Source organism: Fukomys damarensis, unplaced genomic scaffold (genome assembly GCF_012274545.1).
Source record: "Fukomys damarensis isolate Sample0158 unplaced genomic scaffold, DMR_v1.0_HiC HiC_scaffold_4, whole genome shotgun sequence".
Classification (NCBI taxonomy): domain Eukaryota; kingdom Metazoa; phylum Chordata; class Mammalia; order Rodentia; family Bathyergidae; genus Fukomys; species Fukomys damarensis.
Genome location: NW_022900916.1, coordinates 69,722,228 through 69,739,466, shown reverse-complemented (window position 1 = coordinate 69,739,466; position 17,239 = coordinate 69,722,228). Strand labels below are relative to the sequence as shown.

At 39.6% G+C, this 17,239-nt stretch overlaps 2 protein-coding genes across 8 annotated transcripts in view; one reads left to right on the top strand and one right to left on the bottom strand.

Annotated features, from left to right (window-relative positions):
* Golm1 (golgi membrane protein 1) overlaps positions 1–9,783 on the top strand; it is a 51,395-nt gene extending 41,612 nt beyond the window's left edge. Inside the window, exon 10 of one of the 2 annotated variants that reach the window (XM_010605515.3) lies at positions 8,535–9,783. In XM_010605515.3, the coding sequence (XP_010603817.1) occupies positions 8,535–8,557 (23 nt within the window). In that variant the 3' untranslated portion in view covers positions 8,558–9,783. Of the gene's footprint in view, positions 1–342; positions 1,856–8,534 lie in introns of those variants that run through there. The other variant, XM_033758814.1, reaches the window with a different exon arrangement.
* The window catches only part of Naa35 (N-alpha-acetyltransferase 35, NatC auxiliary subunit), a 75,618-nt gene continuing 59,686 nt past the window's right edge, over positions 1,308–17,239 (bottom strand). For 4 of the 6 annotated variants that reach the window (XM_010605511.3, XM_033758797.1, XM_033758798.1 and 1 more), the window contains exons 16-23: positions 16,787–16,885; positions 15,577–15,755; positions 12,360–12,496; positions 11,523–11,590; positions 10,534–10,674; positions 10,048–10,170; positions 8,392–8,472; positions 7,660–8,062 (exon numbers count right to left, since the gene is read on the bottom strand). In XM_010605511.3, coding sequence (XP_010603813.1) covers positions 7,907–8,062; positions 8,392–8,472; positions 10,048–10,170; positions 10,534–10,674; positions 11,523–11,590; positions 12,360–12,496; positions 15,577–15,755; positions 16,787–16,885 — 984 coding nt within the window. In that variant the 3' untranslated portion in view covers positions 7,660–7,906. Of the gene's footprint in view, positions 7,374–7,659; positions 8,063–8,391; positions 8,473–10,047; positions 10,171–10,533; positions 10,675–11,522; positions 11,591–12,359; positions 12,497–15,576; positions 15,756–16,786; positions 16,886–17,239 lie in introns of those variants that run through there. The other 2 variants (XM_010605512.2, XM_010605513.3) reach the window with 2 other exon arrangements.

Genomic DNA, 17,239 nt, shown 5'->3' with positions numbered 1-17,239 from the left:
TTTTTTTTTTTTTTTTTTTACGTCCTCTATGTAAAAGACAAAGGAAGTCGCACACTGCAGGTCTATAACTGGCACATGGAACAGCAGGCAGCATGTATACCACGAGTATGCACACAGCAGGTCGCAGTCTCTCTTCAGTCTGAAATAATTACTGAGCTCTTAGGTTTCTGAGCTTTGTTCTGTGCTATGCTGTTGGCCATACAATGCTAATTTCATGTTGCTATGGTAATATAGTCCTTTTATGACAGTTTCCAGAAACTCAGGAGAAATAGTACCTGCCTGGCTGGTTTCTCAAAAGTATTTAAAACTGGAATATTATATACTTGTTTTCTTCCTTTTTAGTTTTTAATGCCAAGAAGAGAAACATCATAAATTTACTTGACCAGCGAGATAAGCGGAATCATACACTCTGAATCAAACTGGTATCGCATACTTCATTGTCAGGACTGAACAGATCACTACAAGCTATTCATGACTGACTGAGTACCCAAAGCTGTGTAATGTACTAAGTAAAGTGTACATCTAAAGATGACTGTGTGAGTTTAGTATGTACTTTCTGTAAGAAAATTGGAACTGTCGCAACAAACAGGGACAGTATTTCAGGGGTACTCTTTGTAACAGGATCTCAGAATCTGTCAAAGCTTTATGGCTACCAAGTATTTCATGAGAAGGTCACTTAACAGAGAACAAGCTCTCCTTCCAATATGGCGACAGTGGAGCTTCTTTATTCTGGAATCTAATTTTGTATTTAGCAGGCTGTAAGAAGCCTATCTGACAGGGAGGAGATGGGCTGTGCAGACCCTGGTCTGGCTGGCTCCCTCTCGAGTCCTCTCCACAGTCCTCGCCTGCTGCTAGTGCCAGCCTGTCTGTCACTCCTGCTCCTGTGCCCTCCTCCCGACTGACCACACATGGCCCCAAGCACTGACTGTTAGCACAGACATCGTTAGCAGCAGTTTTAAGACTACTTGTATAACGAGCTTTGTCATTTTTATGAGACACTACTGATTTACAATTTGAGCGTTACTTTGCTTACTTTGCCTATGCGTGGGCAAAGCGAAATCTCTTATGTATATGTGATCAAGAGGAACAATGACTGAATTAGACTTCTGACAACAGGGGCCAAAACAGAGCTGGCATCCTCTGTGGCATAACCATGGCAGAGCCCAGCGCCGTGACAGCACTGAGGACAGATCTGTACCCCCTTTATCATCAAGGTAAAAGAAACAAGTTGCTCGATGCTAAAGTGTTATGAAATGGGAATGTCTAGAAAGGCAAAATATGCTATGTCTATCTTTGTGTTTACACAGTTAGATCTGGTAAATAACTCATAAAACTGATTTAAAAACCCAAGGCTGATGTTAATTTTGACAATGACTGCTTCATCACAGTTTGGCAATAATGAAAGCGAGGTCTGACCTGATTCTCCACACTGATGCTAAATAGACTCTTCCCACTTGTGAGTCACGCTGATGGCTTGATCTTCGGGACCATTTGGTAACCACCTCACTTCTGGAGGAGAGTGGGCCCGAAGGTCCCAGAGCGTCTGGCTGCAGGGCTGGCCTCCCCAGAGGGTGCAGTCTCTGGCCTGCGGTCCACAAAGGCAGGCCCGTGTGTTCATTCACGTGACAGTCTCCAACGTGCATGTTCATGTGCGTCTAAGATTCAGCTTGTCCACTGAAAAGGCAACTAAAGAAAGTATGGAAGTACCTTTATAGACTTTCTCTTAAGTTGTTCTCTACTCTCCTTTTGTGTCCTGGTCTTAGTGCTGACATGAATTCTCTTGCTTTCTCAGTAAAGTATTCACCTCATGTTTAATGTGTGTAAAGCTGCTGAGAAATAAAGTACGCCATTTGTTCAACTTTTAAAACTTTCATTGTTTTTAGCTGTTTTCCCTTCACACCATTAGATCCCTAAAGAGTCACCTGTCACACTGTGGAAATTGTGGTTTGCCTTAAATCTTTCCTGGGATACGATAGGATATCACTATAAGTAAAAATTAGCTATGCTGCTTTCAACTTAGCCTTTAGGTATACTGGGGTGTGGAGGAAGAGTTCTGGTATAAGCTTGAGTGTTACTAATCTGCCTTTCAAAGATGTGGCCAGATGACAATACTGGGATCTCCAGGGTGGCGACCACATCTGCCTCTTTCAAAAGGAAAACATTCACTGCCAGTGGAGGGGTGCATCCAACTCAAGGCTTTGCACATGCTAGGTAAACACCTTACTCATGAGCTGCCTTCCCAGCCGGAAAACATTTACCTGAGCATCACGACTCACCAGAACTGCTGCTTCACACTTAAGATCAATCCTGTGAACACAACCCAGTCCACAGCTACACTTTCTCCTGTAAAGAACCTTCTCCTTGCTCTGATTATTTGAGAGGGGCTCATTTAAGTTATCCCAGAAGTCAACAGGAGACATGTTGGTGATCAAATGAAAGCACCACTTTCTTAAAATATAAACTAAAAGGAAGCACAAGTACTGCTTCTAGTTCAGAGAATTACATCATCCACCAAAACCTGACTCTTTTTAAGTGGAAGACAGCACAGTGGACTACAGAAAAACCCCTACATTGTAAATGAGCACATTAGTTCTTGTTAGAACCAGTTCTCGCTTGCCTCTGATACAACAACTTGAGTGTAGACAACACCTAATGCAAATAATGGACAAACTGACCATTTTTCATCAGATTCTACTTTGCCAGGCCTCCAGATATCTTGTTCTTACTATGGGGTAGGAATCTCTCCCTAGGTCCCAAGCTCCTAAGGACTTTGTTTTAACTTCTCTATTAAAATTCCCAGCTAGCATGGCTCACTGCCATCAAGATAGGTTTTTACTTCTTTACGAACATCCATGACCCTGAGTGGGCAGGTATTACTTAGTCAACTCACACTGCGTCAAGTTCTAGCAAGATGAGGTCCCTCTTCTCAAATTCATACTGCGGTTTGGAAGATAAAATGGTTGTCTAACCAACAGAAGAAAGAGTCTTCCCTGGGATGTGGCACTTCAGCTGACACGTGAAGGATCCCAAGAAAGTGGCCACAAGAGGCTCAAGGCAGAGGGCCATGCGCTCTTGGTAGACCAGGTGTACACTGTAAAGTGATCAGGTTTGCACTGTGATCTCTCATAAACGTACCAGTACTAGCTCCTCTGAGACTCAAGTATGAATGTATTCACTGTCTCTACTGCTTTACTCCACTCTGCTTCATCTGACTTTCCAGCCCCTGAGGGCTGGGGATTTAGCTCAGTCGGGGCGGGGCGGGTGTGTGTGTGCGCGCGGGGCACAACTCTCTATTGTTACCAACAACCTTCACTTGTCAAGTCTACCTGGCCCATTTTGGCTTTTCTGTTACTGGCCTTTGTGTCTGTGCACTGTGCTTACTTTCCTGTAAGTCTCCTGAAGGCTTTTCCAGTGACCAGCAGCAGTCAGGAGAGAAAGGAAAGCAAAGACCTCTCCCCTAAATCAGAGAGGGTGCTCTTTGATCAGTATTTATATCGTCTTGGCCAGAAAACTGTCATGTGAAAACAAAACAGTGAACTGACAGAGAAACTGAAACAGTGGCACTTTAGCCTTCTCTGTCACCTCAATGGCCTCCCCCTCCCTGGCGCACTTTTCACAACTGGGCCATCCCAAGCATATTTCTTGGGACCTGTCAGGGCCTTGGCATCATTTCCACTCAACTGCAACACCCAAGCAAAGCTTTCATTTCCACGTTTAAGACCACTTCATTGTTCTAGCTGCTAGAGCCAAACAAAGCAAAACAAAAACAAAAAATTGAGTTATCTGGTTCTCATACAACAAACTTAACCTATTCATTTGTCAATTCTGAAACATCTAATTCCATCCACTTCCTCTAGCCTCTCCACTACTGTCCCTACGAACATTCTCACTGGCAACCCTGCCTCCGCTCTTTCCCTGTTCTGAACCAATCTCAGGCAAGCAGATATGATTTGATCACATCACTTCCCTGCGTAAAAGCCTACAGTGATATCCACCAATAGGAGACTAAGGTCCAGGTGCTTTAGCCTGGCTTCTGCCTCCAGATCTGGGCACATCCTATGCCAAAGCCCTTGAACCCACAGGACTCAGGGAAGATGGTGACTTTCTCTGTGAAGTTCAATATGAAGTGATTCTCCTATACCCACACGAAGCTTTCTGTTACTATAGTAAATTACTTCAGATAATCAACTTAAAAGGAGTAAAGGTTAATTTTGGCTCAGGATTTCAAGTATGGTACATGGTTAGTTGGCCCTGCTGTTTTGGGTTTGTGTCAGCAGAGTACATCATGGCAGGACTATGAGGTGGAGGAGGCCTGTTCACTTTCCGGCAGGCAGAAAGCAAAATGACAGGAAAGACGTGAGGGTCCCAAGTCCAACAGCACATCCCCCAGTGACCTATCGTCCTCTCACTAGGCCCTACTACCTCCCCACAGCACCACCAGCGGGTGACAAAGCCTGTAAACACTTGGGTCTTTTGGGGACATTCAAGAGCTGCATCAGTGATGGTGACCCTTTTAGAGATGAGCACCCAAACTGCAACCGACAACACACTCATTTATTGCCAAGTGCCAGCACTGCAGTTAAACCTGAATACTGAGGTTTTAGTTTAGAAAAAACAACTCATACGTTAACATCTTTTGTCTTAAAACACAGTAACACGTGTGCCACAGGTTCACCACGACTGACCTAGACTATAGCAACCAGCACACATTGTGTTGCATTTTAAATATGTACTTCTTTGTCTGCATTCTTCATAAGATTATAAGCTCTGTGGCCAAAGTATCTTCCTTTTCTTTTTTGTTTAGTACCTTAAGTGATAGATGTTTTTAAATGTTCTAAAGAGCAATTATAGTAACACCCTTGTTGTCAAACTCAATACATTCTCAATTCATGTTCAAACAACAAAAAGTTTGAGAACTGAACATATTTTTCCCATAATAATGGGAAACCAAATAATTGGTTGAGGTCCCAAATACACTTATAAATTAATTTTTCTAGGACTTTAATACATTTTGCAATGACTTAACTCCATCATAGTTCTCACAGTTTTCCTCTTAGCTTTACTGCTGATATCACTAACTTTCTTTGGAGCCACACTGACCATAATTTATGCAAATAAAGTTTAAAAAAAGGCACAGTGACTTGTAACAGAGTAATACAAGCACTGTGTGTTGTCTGGGTGAGAGTGCTGCTTGGGCTGAAGCGTCACTAGTTTGTGTCTGCAGCAAGACACTCCACCTGACTCACTCAGCCTGTGTAGGTTCTTCTCAAGTTTGGGTTTTTAGTTTGACTATCAAGCAAAGTAATGAACACTGAGCAGATTTTTTCAAACTCTGCAGTTTTGAGTAATGGAAAGTTCAAGGTTGGAGCCGTTCAACAACTGAGGTATGGATCACTGTATTTTCTTATTACAAACCTACTGTAAGAAACACAACCCTTAAAAAGCTACTTAGAAGAAAGCACGATTCTATCAGTAACATACACTAATAAAAACTTAAAAAGCTACTTAGAAGAAAGCACATGATTCTATCAGTAACATATACTAATAAATCTACTTTTTAATTGATAAAGAGTTAACAGTAGGGCGATTTAAGATCCACTTCAAAAACTAATATGGCTGTTCTTAGTTACCAGAGCACTACTCAGTAACATTCATCTGCAGTAGCTGATCCACTTAGACACTGCAGTTAGAAAGTGCCAGAACAGCTGCACTGATACATATAGGTGGTTTTGCTGTTTGATTTCTGCTTTAAAGGACAGGTATTTTATATTTCCTATCTTGGCCCCAGGGATGGAGTTTCCTAACTTGCCTCAGGCTCTTCTTGGTTATATGCTAAATGTCAATGATCTTTGTACTATTCTTGTTGCTTTTTCATTTGATTCTTTGTTTCTTCTATTGCTTATTTCCTATTATTCCTTTGCCATTTTTTGTTTTAAGCATTTAGAAAACACCAACCACAAACAGTGCTGTTTTCCTTTTCAACACGCACATGCTTTATTTCTTCCTAGTTCAAGCTCCTTCTCTAAGACTTCTGAGTTCTAAAGTTTCAGGCTGCCTGTTGGCTATTTCTGATTAAGGCAAGAGTTAACCACTCTTGGAAGTGAAGCCTAGACTATTTCATTAGCTGAAGAGAGGAGCCTTTTTGTTTTTTACTGTGGCAGGCACTGTCAGGTTAACTGCTTCAAAGTATTAACGTTTCAGTACTGTGTTTTCAAGAAATATGTCGAGGAGCTAGCGATGTAGCTCAGTGGTAGGACCCTTGCTCAGCATATACAGGTTGGATCCACATCAATAACAAAGTGAAAAGGTGGCAAATCAGAACTGAGAAATTTAAATCTCAGAACCATTATCATAAAAAAAAAGTCACTAATCTCAGGCCTCACTAATAAAGCCAGCTTAAGCCAGTGTACCTCAAATAGTACTTGTCCCATACAGAGGACAAAATAGAAAGCCCTAAAAACCTGGACAGCATCATGACAAACCCCAGGAGAAGGGACAGGAAAAAAAAAAGGACAGGGTAGGGGCCTCTGGCACCTCGCACTATCAGGGTCAAGTGGATTGAAGCTAGTATTTCAAAGCCAGAGGTTATTAAATAGACCCTCACCTGAATATGTTGCATGGGTTAAAGTGAAGATGAAGTAGACAAAAAAGAACATACCACATTTAAGTTAGACCTTTCCTAGCTCTTCAATGTCACCTGCAAACTTAATGTTCAATTTTTAAAGGTGCCAAAGTAACAAAGGATTTTTAAAATTCTGTTAGTCTTCCTTTATAGCTCAGAGATCTCAAAAAATCCTTTTAAATGTATTTCACCAAAAAAAAAAAAAAAAAAAATCTCATTTAATGAGATTTAATAAATCCCATGATTTAAAAAACCCTTTGGATAATTTATGAACTACTAAAACGGTAAAGGAGCAAACACCTTCAGCTCTTAGCACATTTTAAGTGGTACTATCTTTCACATCCGGTAGTGTGTTTTTTTTGTCAAGAAATTTATTAGCCTTTACAAATACTATTTTCACTCAATCATTCATAAAAAATGATTTATGATTAAATCTGTAATAAAACCATATAACGTTCATCAATGCATTCAGTAGGACCATTTTCATTCATGGAACATAATAAACCACTTTAAAACAGCAGTTTTCATTCATGTCATGTAAGGCTGTCAAACTAAAAGGATTCTTTATAATGAGTTGTCATCCAAGAAACCCACTTCACTTCATGTTATGTGGTGAGACCAATGGATATATCCTCTTAAGAGTGGAATCTGAAAGTAGGTTCTACCTCTCTGTGGTCACGTTTTCAGTCTCTCAAACAAGTTTCACAACAGGAAAATATTTGTGAACAGAGAAATCAAATTCGGGAGGAACCTGTAAACAAATCGGAAAGTCAGTGTTATCTACAAGAAATCACACAACAGAATAAGCACTGTTGGCCGGGGATTTAGCTCCATGGTTCTGCTGCCAGCCTTGCAAGCAAAAGGTCCTGAGTTCAATCCCCACTAACCACCGCCTCCCCCGCAAAAAAGAAGCACTGTTTTTAAAGTTTTCTTTGTTTTTAGATACAAAACAGCACAAAAGATTTAAAAGTTGATTTAGCTAGGTGTGCTGGTGCATGCCTATAATCCCAGCACTTGAGAGGCTGAGGCAAGAGGATCACCAAAAGAGGCCCTGTATCAAAAAACTAACCAAAAATCAAAAACCAAAAAAGCTGATTTAATGTCAGGAAAAAGGCAAGAACTAACCTGGAGAAAAAGTGATCAACTTATTTCTGGGCTTATGAAGGTCATCAGAAAACACACTGACTGCCTGTTTTCTACCTTCAGAGAAGAAAAGGAAAATGGACTTATACTATAGGATAAAGCCCAAATTAGGTTAGGGGACAGCAAAGTTTTTCATTTGAGTCAGATAAGACTCAGTAAAGGAGGGCAGGAGAGAAGCCAAACACAGAAAAACAACGGGAGTAAACAAACAGGGTTGGACATAATGACAGAGTACCTCAGCAGCTGGCTTCCTTCACAAGGCGGGACTTGCTTTCTAGCTAACAGGCTACTGTTACCCTGATGGCATAAACATGACCAAGGAAAACCTAAACATCCCATCTTCTGAGCCACTATAAAAAAAGGCTTTCATTATTGAGGGGTTCAATTTCACAAAGCTAGGTGACTGTTACATACCTCAGAGTCCTCCCATTAATTGGTTTTTACAAACTTTTTCTCCCCAAGTTGGGGAAGACAGACATTTTAAGTCACTAAATACATGTCTCACGGTAAAATGGCAAGTTTTATTTTTGCTGCTAAATCTTTAGGATTTTTGTTCAGTGTTTAATTTTTTATGCATCTCATTAAAAATTTTAAATTTTATACTAATTTCCCAACAATGTACTTGCCTTGGACTCCTTTTTGTGTCCTCCTGCCAATAACTTCATAACCACAAAATTGGGTTTGGCAACCTTTAAAATTCTACTGACCTAAAACACAAACATTAAATTGTCGTATCAGAAAACTCATGATCACATTTTCTTTATCACAGAAACAGACGGGAACCCGGCATAGTGCAGCGCTGACATTTGAAGGAAGCACCTTCCAACACGGCCCCACTTCAGTCAGCTCCGACCCCGAAAGGGCTACTGGGTCGCTCGTGGGTCAGGCAGCAGAGGGCGGCACTCAGAGCACCGACACTGAGATTAGGCTTTGCCGGAGACTTGCTGTGTTCTCTAAACCTTCCTGCTCCACAGTCCCGTCCCCCACAAAGAACTGCCGGAAGTGATACTCTGGTCAGTGGCAGACCACGACGGTATGTGTGTGACAGTGGTTCTGAGAGACCCCGCCTAGAGCTGCTTTAGTTCGCGTAAGCGACGTACAGCAGCAGCTTCGCCCTCAATGCATTTCTCCACACACGACCTCGCCCTGAAGTGGTGCATGAGTGTAGTGAGAGCTGAGAACCACGCCTGCAGGTATTGGTGTCCTTAGACTACCGTTACTTTTGGCTACCACGTATCTAAAAGGTTTCCAAGAACACATGACTAGCAATGGAACGGAATGCTGGATTCCTCTCAGACATCAATCCAAGAAGTCCCCAGTGCTGCCTCCTTACTGCCGTCTCCAGAATAACAAGCTCAGGACCAGTTCCTTCTCAACTCCAGAGAGGCATCCAACTGCCTACCTGACAGTTCCATTTACATGCCCAATGGGAAGGTCCACATCTGCCTGGCCAGCTGCTCCCACTCACCAGCAGCCTTGCTACATGAATCAACCCATCCGGCTGCTAAGGCCAAAAATCTTCAAATCCTCCTCGAGTCCTCTCTTCCTCTAACATCCCACATCTAATCCATCAATAGTCCCGAAGGCCAGATCTTAAAGTACACAGAACTGCCAAGTCCTTAAAAGCATTCCACTACTGTACAGTACATAAAGATCTTCCTTTCCCTAAAGACTGTGGAGCACCTCACTGAAGCATGCACAATTCACGCAGCAGACCCCTGCAGACAAACACTAAAATCTCCTTTTTTGGCACTACAAAGCCTGCTGCAGCGATTCTACCTGTATTCGCACTTCCCTCACGTCCTATACATGCATATGGATCTAGAAGATAAAGCCCAACACAGCACTGCTGGGTCTAAGCCTCTGTGGGTTTTGACAGATACTGGTATATCACCCTTTCATGGAAGAGGTATCACGACATACTCCCTAAAATGGCACAGTATCTGTTATAGGCAATTATTTGTACAAAAACTATCTCAATAAATAATCTTAAGGATACAGCAAATTATTAAAACATCAAAAGCTATTTTCAAAGATTATTTGGGTATCTCAAAGTCTTTAAAAGCAAGTCAAGTGGAAAATGTTCCTGTGTTAACTGACCAGATTATTTTTCAAAATTAGCACTTAAGAGTAGATTGGCAAAGCCATTTGAGATCCTTGACAAAAACATGACAGGTCCTGCTTACTAACAAGATAAAGTTCGTTATTTTAACTGCCTTTCATCTAGTAGTAAGGTTATGTTTCCTGCCCCTAGAATTATAATACAATGAATCCAGTCTTACCTCATGGTCTGGGTTGGGGATATTTTCCAATATCATTTTTGCCTGCTGAAAGTGCTTACTAGCTGCCACATACAGTTCTGGAGACTGAGGAGGTGGGCTATACTTATTGAGGTCAGACATTTCCTAAAAACAAGTTGGAACATTATTCAAAATATGTTTAATGTGAAAAACTTTTAATTCTTACAGAAATCTACACTATCCATTCACATTAAGATACTGAAGCAAAGATTCAGCACATCTATATTTCTCTACGTTAACTCAATTTTCAATGCTTATAAACCATCCCATAATCTCATTACTTAAATGACTGTGACTAGCTAGTACATCCATCAAAGCAAATATTTTCCACACTAGTTCAAGTTGCTGTTTTTACACCGGTCCCAGTCATTCTGACTACATATTGTAGCAAGACGGCAAGGTACCGAGCACATTTCTAAGAAGGTGTAAGGCTAAAGATCATACAGTGACCTCAGTGTGCAGCTTCACCTTGAACTGTAGGTAGTGCACTGGTGGCGGGGTCATCACACTGCTGAAGGGGGCAAATCTGTGCTCGTACCGGACTTGTTCACTGTCGAGCTCGAATTTGGGTTTGCGTACTTTGCCATCCATGTCGAACGCTACCATGGTCTAAAGAAAAAAGAAATGCGGAAATGGAGGAAAGCAACGTGGCAACACGATCATCGTCACACACAGCAGAAAACAGAAGCCTAGCTATGTATGTATAGTTAAAACAATTTATGAGGGCTGGGGATTTAGCTCAGAGGTTCTGCCGCCTGCCTGGCAAGCACAAGGACCTGAGTTTGATGCCCGGTACCAAAAACAAAACAAAATTAAAAAAAAACCCCAACAACAAAAAAAAAACAATTTATGGCTCAGCAACCAGAAACAGAGATAAACAGCTTCTTGGTATTCATTTTTGTGTGCTATGTTTTACACAAAAAATTTTCAAGCTCTGGCACTCACTGTATCACTGTTTTCCCAGGGACAGTATAAGGTGTACACATTTTTCTTCCACGCCTCATGCTTTTACAATAGCTCTGAAACCTTCAAGTAAATGCTTCTCAGGAACAACTAACATATTTAAGTAGGTCATATTTTTCGAATATCCTCTTTTACTTCATACATCTTAATATAAACTGCTTCTAGTCATTTCTTAGACTGCCAAGTACAACTTAAATTAGTCCTCAGTTCCTGCTGGAAATGCCTGCTTTTTCCAACATAATTTGCAGTGGAACCTTATGCATTCCTAAAAAGCCCCAGTCCTCCCTCCATGAATAAGCTCTTCTCTTACCACCTGTGCCACAGGTTTGTCAGCTGACCGTCTGGCATCAACTAGGCCTGTGTGAAACAAGGACCAACTGACACAGGGTCTGACACATGGCCATAGTTCAAATGCTTGTTGGAAACGACTAGACTTGAAAAAAGGGTAACCTTCAAGTAACATGGGAAATAAAATGAAGAACTCCACAACTTACTTTGAACATTCCAGCACACATGTTCTGATATGCTTGGCTCATTGTGATCTCCCGGCTCAACGGGCGAACTGAGAGAGACAGAAAACCTTTATTGCTTTTTCCTCCTGCCTCTTACATTATCATAGGAAAGAAAATTTCTTTAATCTTCCAGCTTGTTTACTAATTGTATACTTTAGTTGCCCCTACCACTAAAATTTATCTTGTGACCAAAATCTACAAATGAAATACAACTTAAAAAACTAAATGGTTATGTTCTCAAAATAGCTAATGTTCTAAAAGTCATATGAAGTAGTTTTAAACTTCTCTAAATTTACTTTACAGAGACTCAACCCATTAATACAATTATTTACTAATCTACTCAACCTGTTTATCTTAAGGAAACAGCGCACAGTATTGTGAATGACCACAGCATTATGTGTACCATCCCTAAGGGAGCAGACATTTCTCACGTCACGGGTCTTGAACCCTGAGTCAAGTAGCTTTGTGGGTCACTGTCCCACACTCAATGTAACAGCACAGCTCCAGACCAAGCCAAGAGCCTGCTGAGCCTTCAGCTGGACAACCAACTCCTGTTGTTTTGTTCTGAAACCTAACTTGCTGCATATGACTAATTCTTGATCTAAAAACCTCTCATACACAGAATAGCAAAGAAAGGAACCAGAAACACGCCTATTACCAACGCAGGACTCAATTTCTGAAGGGATGATGGATGAAGACTATACTATAATGACTAACTCATCCATCACAATTCACAAGGAGGTCTCTACCGATTTGGCTGTCAAAAGTAGAGTACACTCATGCTCTTAATTTCTTAAATTTAAGAGCCGTCCACAGCACCTTTCTTTTTCTTCTTTGTTTTTTTACTGCTCCGGCCTTTCTGCTGCTCTTCCATTATCCTTTCCTCTGCCATTTGCGAGCCATCAGCACGACTCAAAGTGGACATCAACCACGCATAAAGGAATTCAGAGAGATACCTTAAGGAATACAGAATGCCAGTTAACGGGACTAAGTAACACAGCTTTATCAATATGTGCTACTAATAACAGTATTTTCTTTAGAGAATTGAAACCAGGGCCTCAAGCCCACTAAAGCCCCTACTCTACCACTGAGCTCACACCTTGAGCCCCAAATGGATACATTTCACAAGGCTTTAAGCACTTAAAAAAAATTACCCAATTTGGTAACAGAGTAAATCTTATAAGAAATGAAGATTAAAAGTGACTGTCTTATCCTTTCTACATTTTAAACTTTTCAAGACTTGATAGTTATATACATAAAGTCAAACAGCTGCTCATTAAACTGTTTTTTAATAATAGGGCGTATTTTGCCAGGTGTGGTGGCACATGCCTGTAATCCCAGCACTGGGGAGGCTGAGGCAGGAGGATCCCTATGAGTTCAAGACCAGTTTGGGCTACACAGTGAGTTCCAGGTCAGTCTCAACGACATAGGAGACCCTGTCTCAACACACCGAAAAAAAAAAAAAAAAGAAAGACATATTTCACTTTGGTCATTCTTTGCCCGTTAATCACAATATATGTAAAGTGAAGCAAATAAATTCAGAAAATGATAAAAAATTACAGCATTATACAAAACCATTCTAAAAAATTAAAAACATTTAGGCTTGTAATTTACCTGTTTATTCAATAAATAAAATGTAAAGGAATATTCTATTGGCTGCTTAACTTTCATAAATATAAACTAATCAACATATTCTACTAAGCCAGAAAAGTAGTTCAAACCTAAGATATCAAAATATGTATCTTTTGTAATATAATCAGTAATAAATTAAGGCCCACTACTTACAGTATGTAAAAAGAAAAGATTTGCAAGCAGTTTTATGATTCAGTTTGAATATATAATGCCTAATTCCCAGACTTCCCAGAAAGATGTTTGACAGGTTATAATATTAAAATTTATTATAAAATAGTATCTTAAATCAAGTAAAAAACTATTCAAAGACATACACTATTTAGGCTGAATTGATGCCAAACCAAACACTATGATTTCTTGCAGTTAAGGCAAAAAGGGAAATAAACCTTTATCTAGTCAAAGAAAAGCATGTAACTTCATGTGGAGGGAATATAGCTCCTGGCTCTGAATTTAGGAAAAGCATTTATTATAATATTCTTTCACAATACATAAATGAACTTTTTTTCCACTACAGTATGAACTCTGAGGCTCTATAACCTGTACCTTAACTTGAGGAAAGATTAACTCTATTAGGAAATAACAATGCTTTCTGTCTTCAGATACCCTGACTTAAGCACAAAGGCACGAAGCACTAGCTGACAGGATTCAGGTCTGTCTTTCCTCTCAAATACCAGATACTGTATCAAAGTGAAAACACAATCCAATCTAAACAGCTAGAATGCTGATATTCTGGTTCTCAAATGTCATCTCTGGGCCAGTGGCAGTATTCCCTGGAAACTAGTTAGAAAGGTTGGCTGGTGCCCCCTAGACCTCCTGACCCAGGCAGGGTATATAGGGACTGAGCCCAGCAAGTGATTATGACACACGCTAATGTTTGAGGGTCACACACAAAAGACCCAAAAGATTATTTGGGGAAACTGTATGTGTCTACTCTGTAATTTTAAAATCAAAAGCAATTCAGAACATGAAGACTACAAGAGTATTTATAGGGAAGAATTAAAATGTCTTTCATTAATAAGAAATCAAATTGCTTATGTATGTAGCTAAAACTGTAACAAAGTACCTATTAAACATTTGCTGGTTTAAAATCCTAATTCTATGAACAAAGGACATAACAAAATTGTATTTTGATCTGAGAAGTGGAGAGAAAAATCTTGCAATTAGTTTCAACTCATAAGAACTCTAGCATGTTCTCCTTTTAAAATTAACAGGAATATATACTATACAGTAATAACAAAATGTATCCCCAGTAGTTATGTAAACAACCAACCACTAACAGCTACTTGGTATTATCTTTATAAACACTGAAAAATACACAAGTAACTATGATCGTATTACTATAGTCACTGCTCAAATACACATTTTGCTAAGATTTATCTGTTAAAAACTCTTGAGGCTTTCATGATTACAAAAAAAAAAAAATGACGTCAACAAGCCGGGCGTGGTGCCACATGCCTGTAAATCTCAGCACTCAGAGGCTGAGGCAGGAGGACTGAGTTTGAGGCCAGCCTGGACTACGCAAGACCCTGTTTTTAAAAAAAAAAAAGATGTCAATAGAGAATTAGTTTTTTCCTCTGATACTGACTCCAGAGAATATGTATTTTAAGTTCAATTTAATGAGTCTAAAAGGAAAACTACATTAAAGTCAAATATACCAAACTTAGATGTGCTAGGGAACACAAGTCACCCATCACTAGTTTAAAACTGCTTCCCTCCTCTGCCAGTTGCCACTCTGATTCAAGATCCTTAATTCATTAACGATTAGTTTTCTTACACTATTCTGATAGCTTCTGCCTGCTAGGTTTTTCTAGCTTGCTCGCCAGTGAAAGGGAAGAACCATCCCACTGACTTCCCAAATCACTGAAGCAAAGCTCTGGGGCCAAAGTTTAATCAGCTCCCCTCCCAGTGATTAACCTGGCTATGATTTCTTCTAAGGAGAACATGAACTTTCAGTCTGTCATGTACATACATCTACCACCTAGTGCCACTGAAGTCAGAGCAAAGTGATCATTTTGGATCTTGTTTTCTGCACTGCTCAGGCTGGCCTGGAATTCACGAGCCTCAACCTCAGCCTTTCAAGCACCTGAGATTACAAGCATGTACCACCACGCCCACCTTGTAAAATGTGTTAATTTCTCTCCACAGAAGCACATAAAAGCTCTCCAATTAATCCGTACTTTTGGGAACCACTTTATTTTTACATAAATATTAAAATGGCTGGGAAAACATGTATTCTGGAAGTAAAGATGTTCAAGTTGACCTAGCTCTTATTTTCCCAACTGTCCCATAACTAAAGCTAAAATACACTAAATGAAAAAATGAAATCAGTTTATTTCACAGACACTCTCTCAGATCTTATCCACTTCACAGACCACCAAGAGCCTAACTAAATCTGTTCTCTTACCAGTATATGTAGTAATACTCATGCATGCTGTAGAGTTCCAATTCAAAGCCACTTAGAAGATACTGTATCATGATTCGAAGGCTGTGATAAAGGACCCACGTCCCTAAACAGGCCAAATGTTGCCTTTGGGGTTCTTGTTTCAACAGCATAGTGTGAAGCGCTGCATCCACTTTCTCTGCCTATCAAAATAAAATGTAATATTGACTTCCTTTTATGCAGTAGAGAATTTTTAAATATGAACAGAAAAGCTGGCTGTGGTGGGGTCCACCTATAATCCCAGCTTCCTGGGAGGCTGAGGGAAGACCACAAATTCAAGTCCAGCCTAGACAACTCTAACTTAGTGAGACCCTGTTCTAAACAAAAAAATAGAAAGGGTTGGCATGGAGCTCAGTGTGAAGGCCCCTGGGGTTCAACCCCCAGTAGCACCACCAGCACCACAGAAAGAAAGAAATAAAAAGCAAAACAAAACAGGGCAGAAGATTTAAATCTCATCCCTAAAGGAATCAAATGCATATTTTCAGATGCATTTTATTAGGTTTGCATGCAAAGATCACATTTAATAACAGTAAATGTCTTTTTTTTTAACTACAAGAGTGTTTGGAAAGTTATCTCTTTAAAAATACATAACTTGGGATGGACAAGGGATTTAGCTCAGTGGCACAGCAACTGCCTTGCAAGTGCAAGGTCCTGAGTTCCTTCCCTGGTATCTATCAAAAATAAAATATATGACTAAAGGTCTTTAGTTAAATTATTACTTAATATTGCTGGTGCTGTTCACAAGTTAACTTTAAGGGGTATGGGGAAAAAAATAAGAACCAAGACCTGTCATGTAAAGGTACAAGATCCCAATGATGAATGTAACTGTGATGTATACCTAAAAAGTACCAATATACTCAATGAGAAAAAAAAAAAGTTAACTTTAAAACAAATATATTTTATTACAATATAAACTTGGTACAAAACTAAAGTTCTAAACACATTTCATATTTTATCCTGATTATCAAAGAAATTACTTAAGATATTTATTAATCTAAATTATTCTTTTCTTATAAACACTTCTTTAGTATGTGAAACCATTAAATTTTAAGTGAAAAGCTCATCATAATGAAAAATTAAATATTCAAAGTACTGTTCCAAAGAATTGTTTTTAAAAATCTAGACAAAGTCTGTGAATTGCTTAATTTTAGAACGAAAGGAATGTGACTCTTACCTCATCCTGCAAGGTAGCAAACTCTTCCAGAATATGTCCAAGCTTATCTCTCTGCCGAGCTCTGTTATGTCCATGGATCTGAATAAGACTACAAAACGGCTGGAATACACATAAAATCTCTTCACCATCAATGTGAAAATTTCCTTGAAGAACAACATTCCTAGTTTTCAAAATCTGCTTTAATGGAAAAGATCTTCCTATAAGAATTATGCCTATGTAGTTTTTGCTTTTTTACACAAAACAAATATTGTTTTTCAGGAACTCAACACCAGAATTTATCAGAAACTAGAAAAAGTTGGCTGTTTGTTAAACTTGTTTTCATACAGCAAACAAATCTTCCTTCAATCATTAGATACCATCGTGTAATTTCGAGAGGACAACTGTTCTCTTTGTTTTAAGCTAAAAATTGTTGATTTTTTTTTTTTTTTTTTTTTTTTTTTTTTTTTCTCGGGG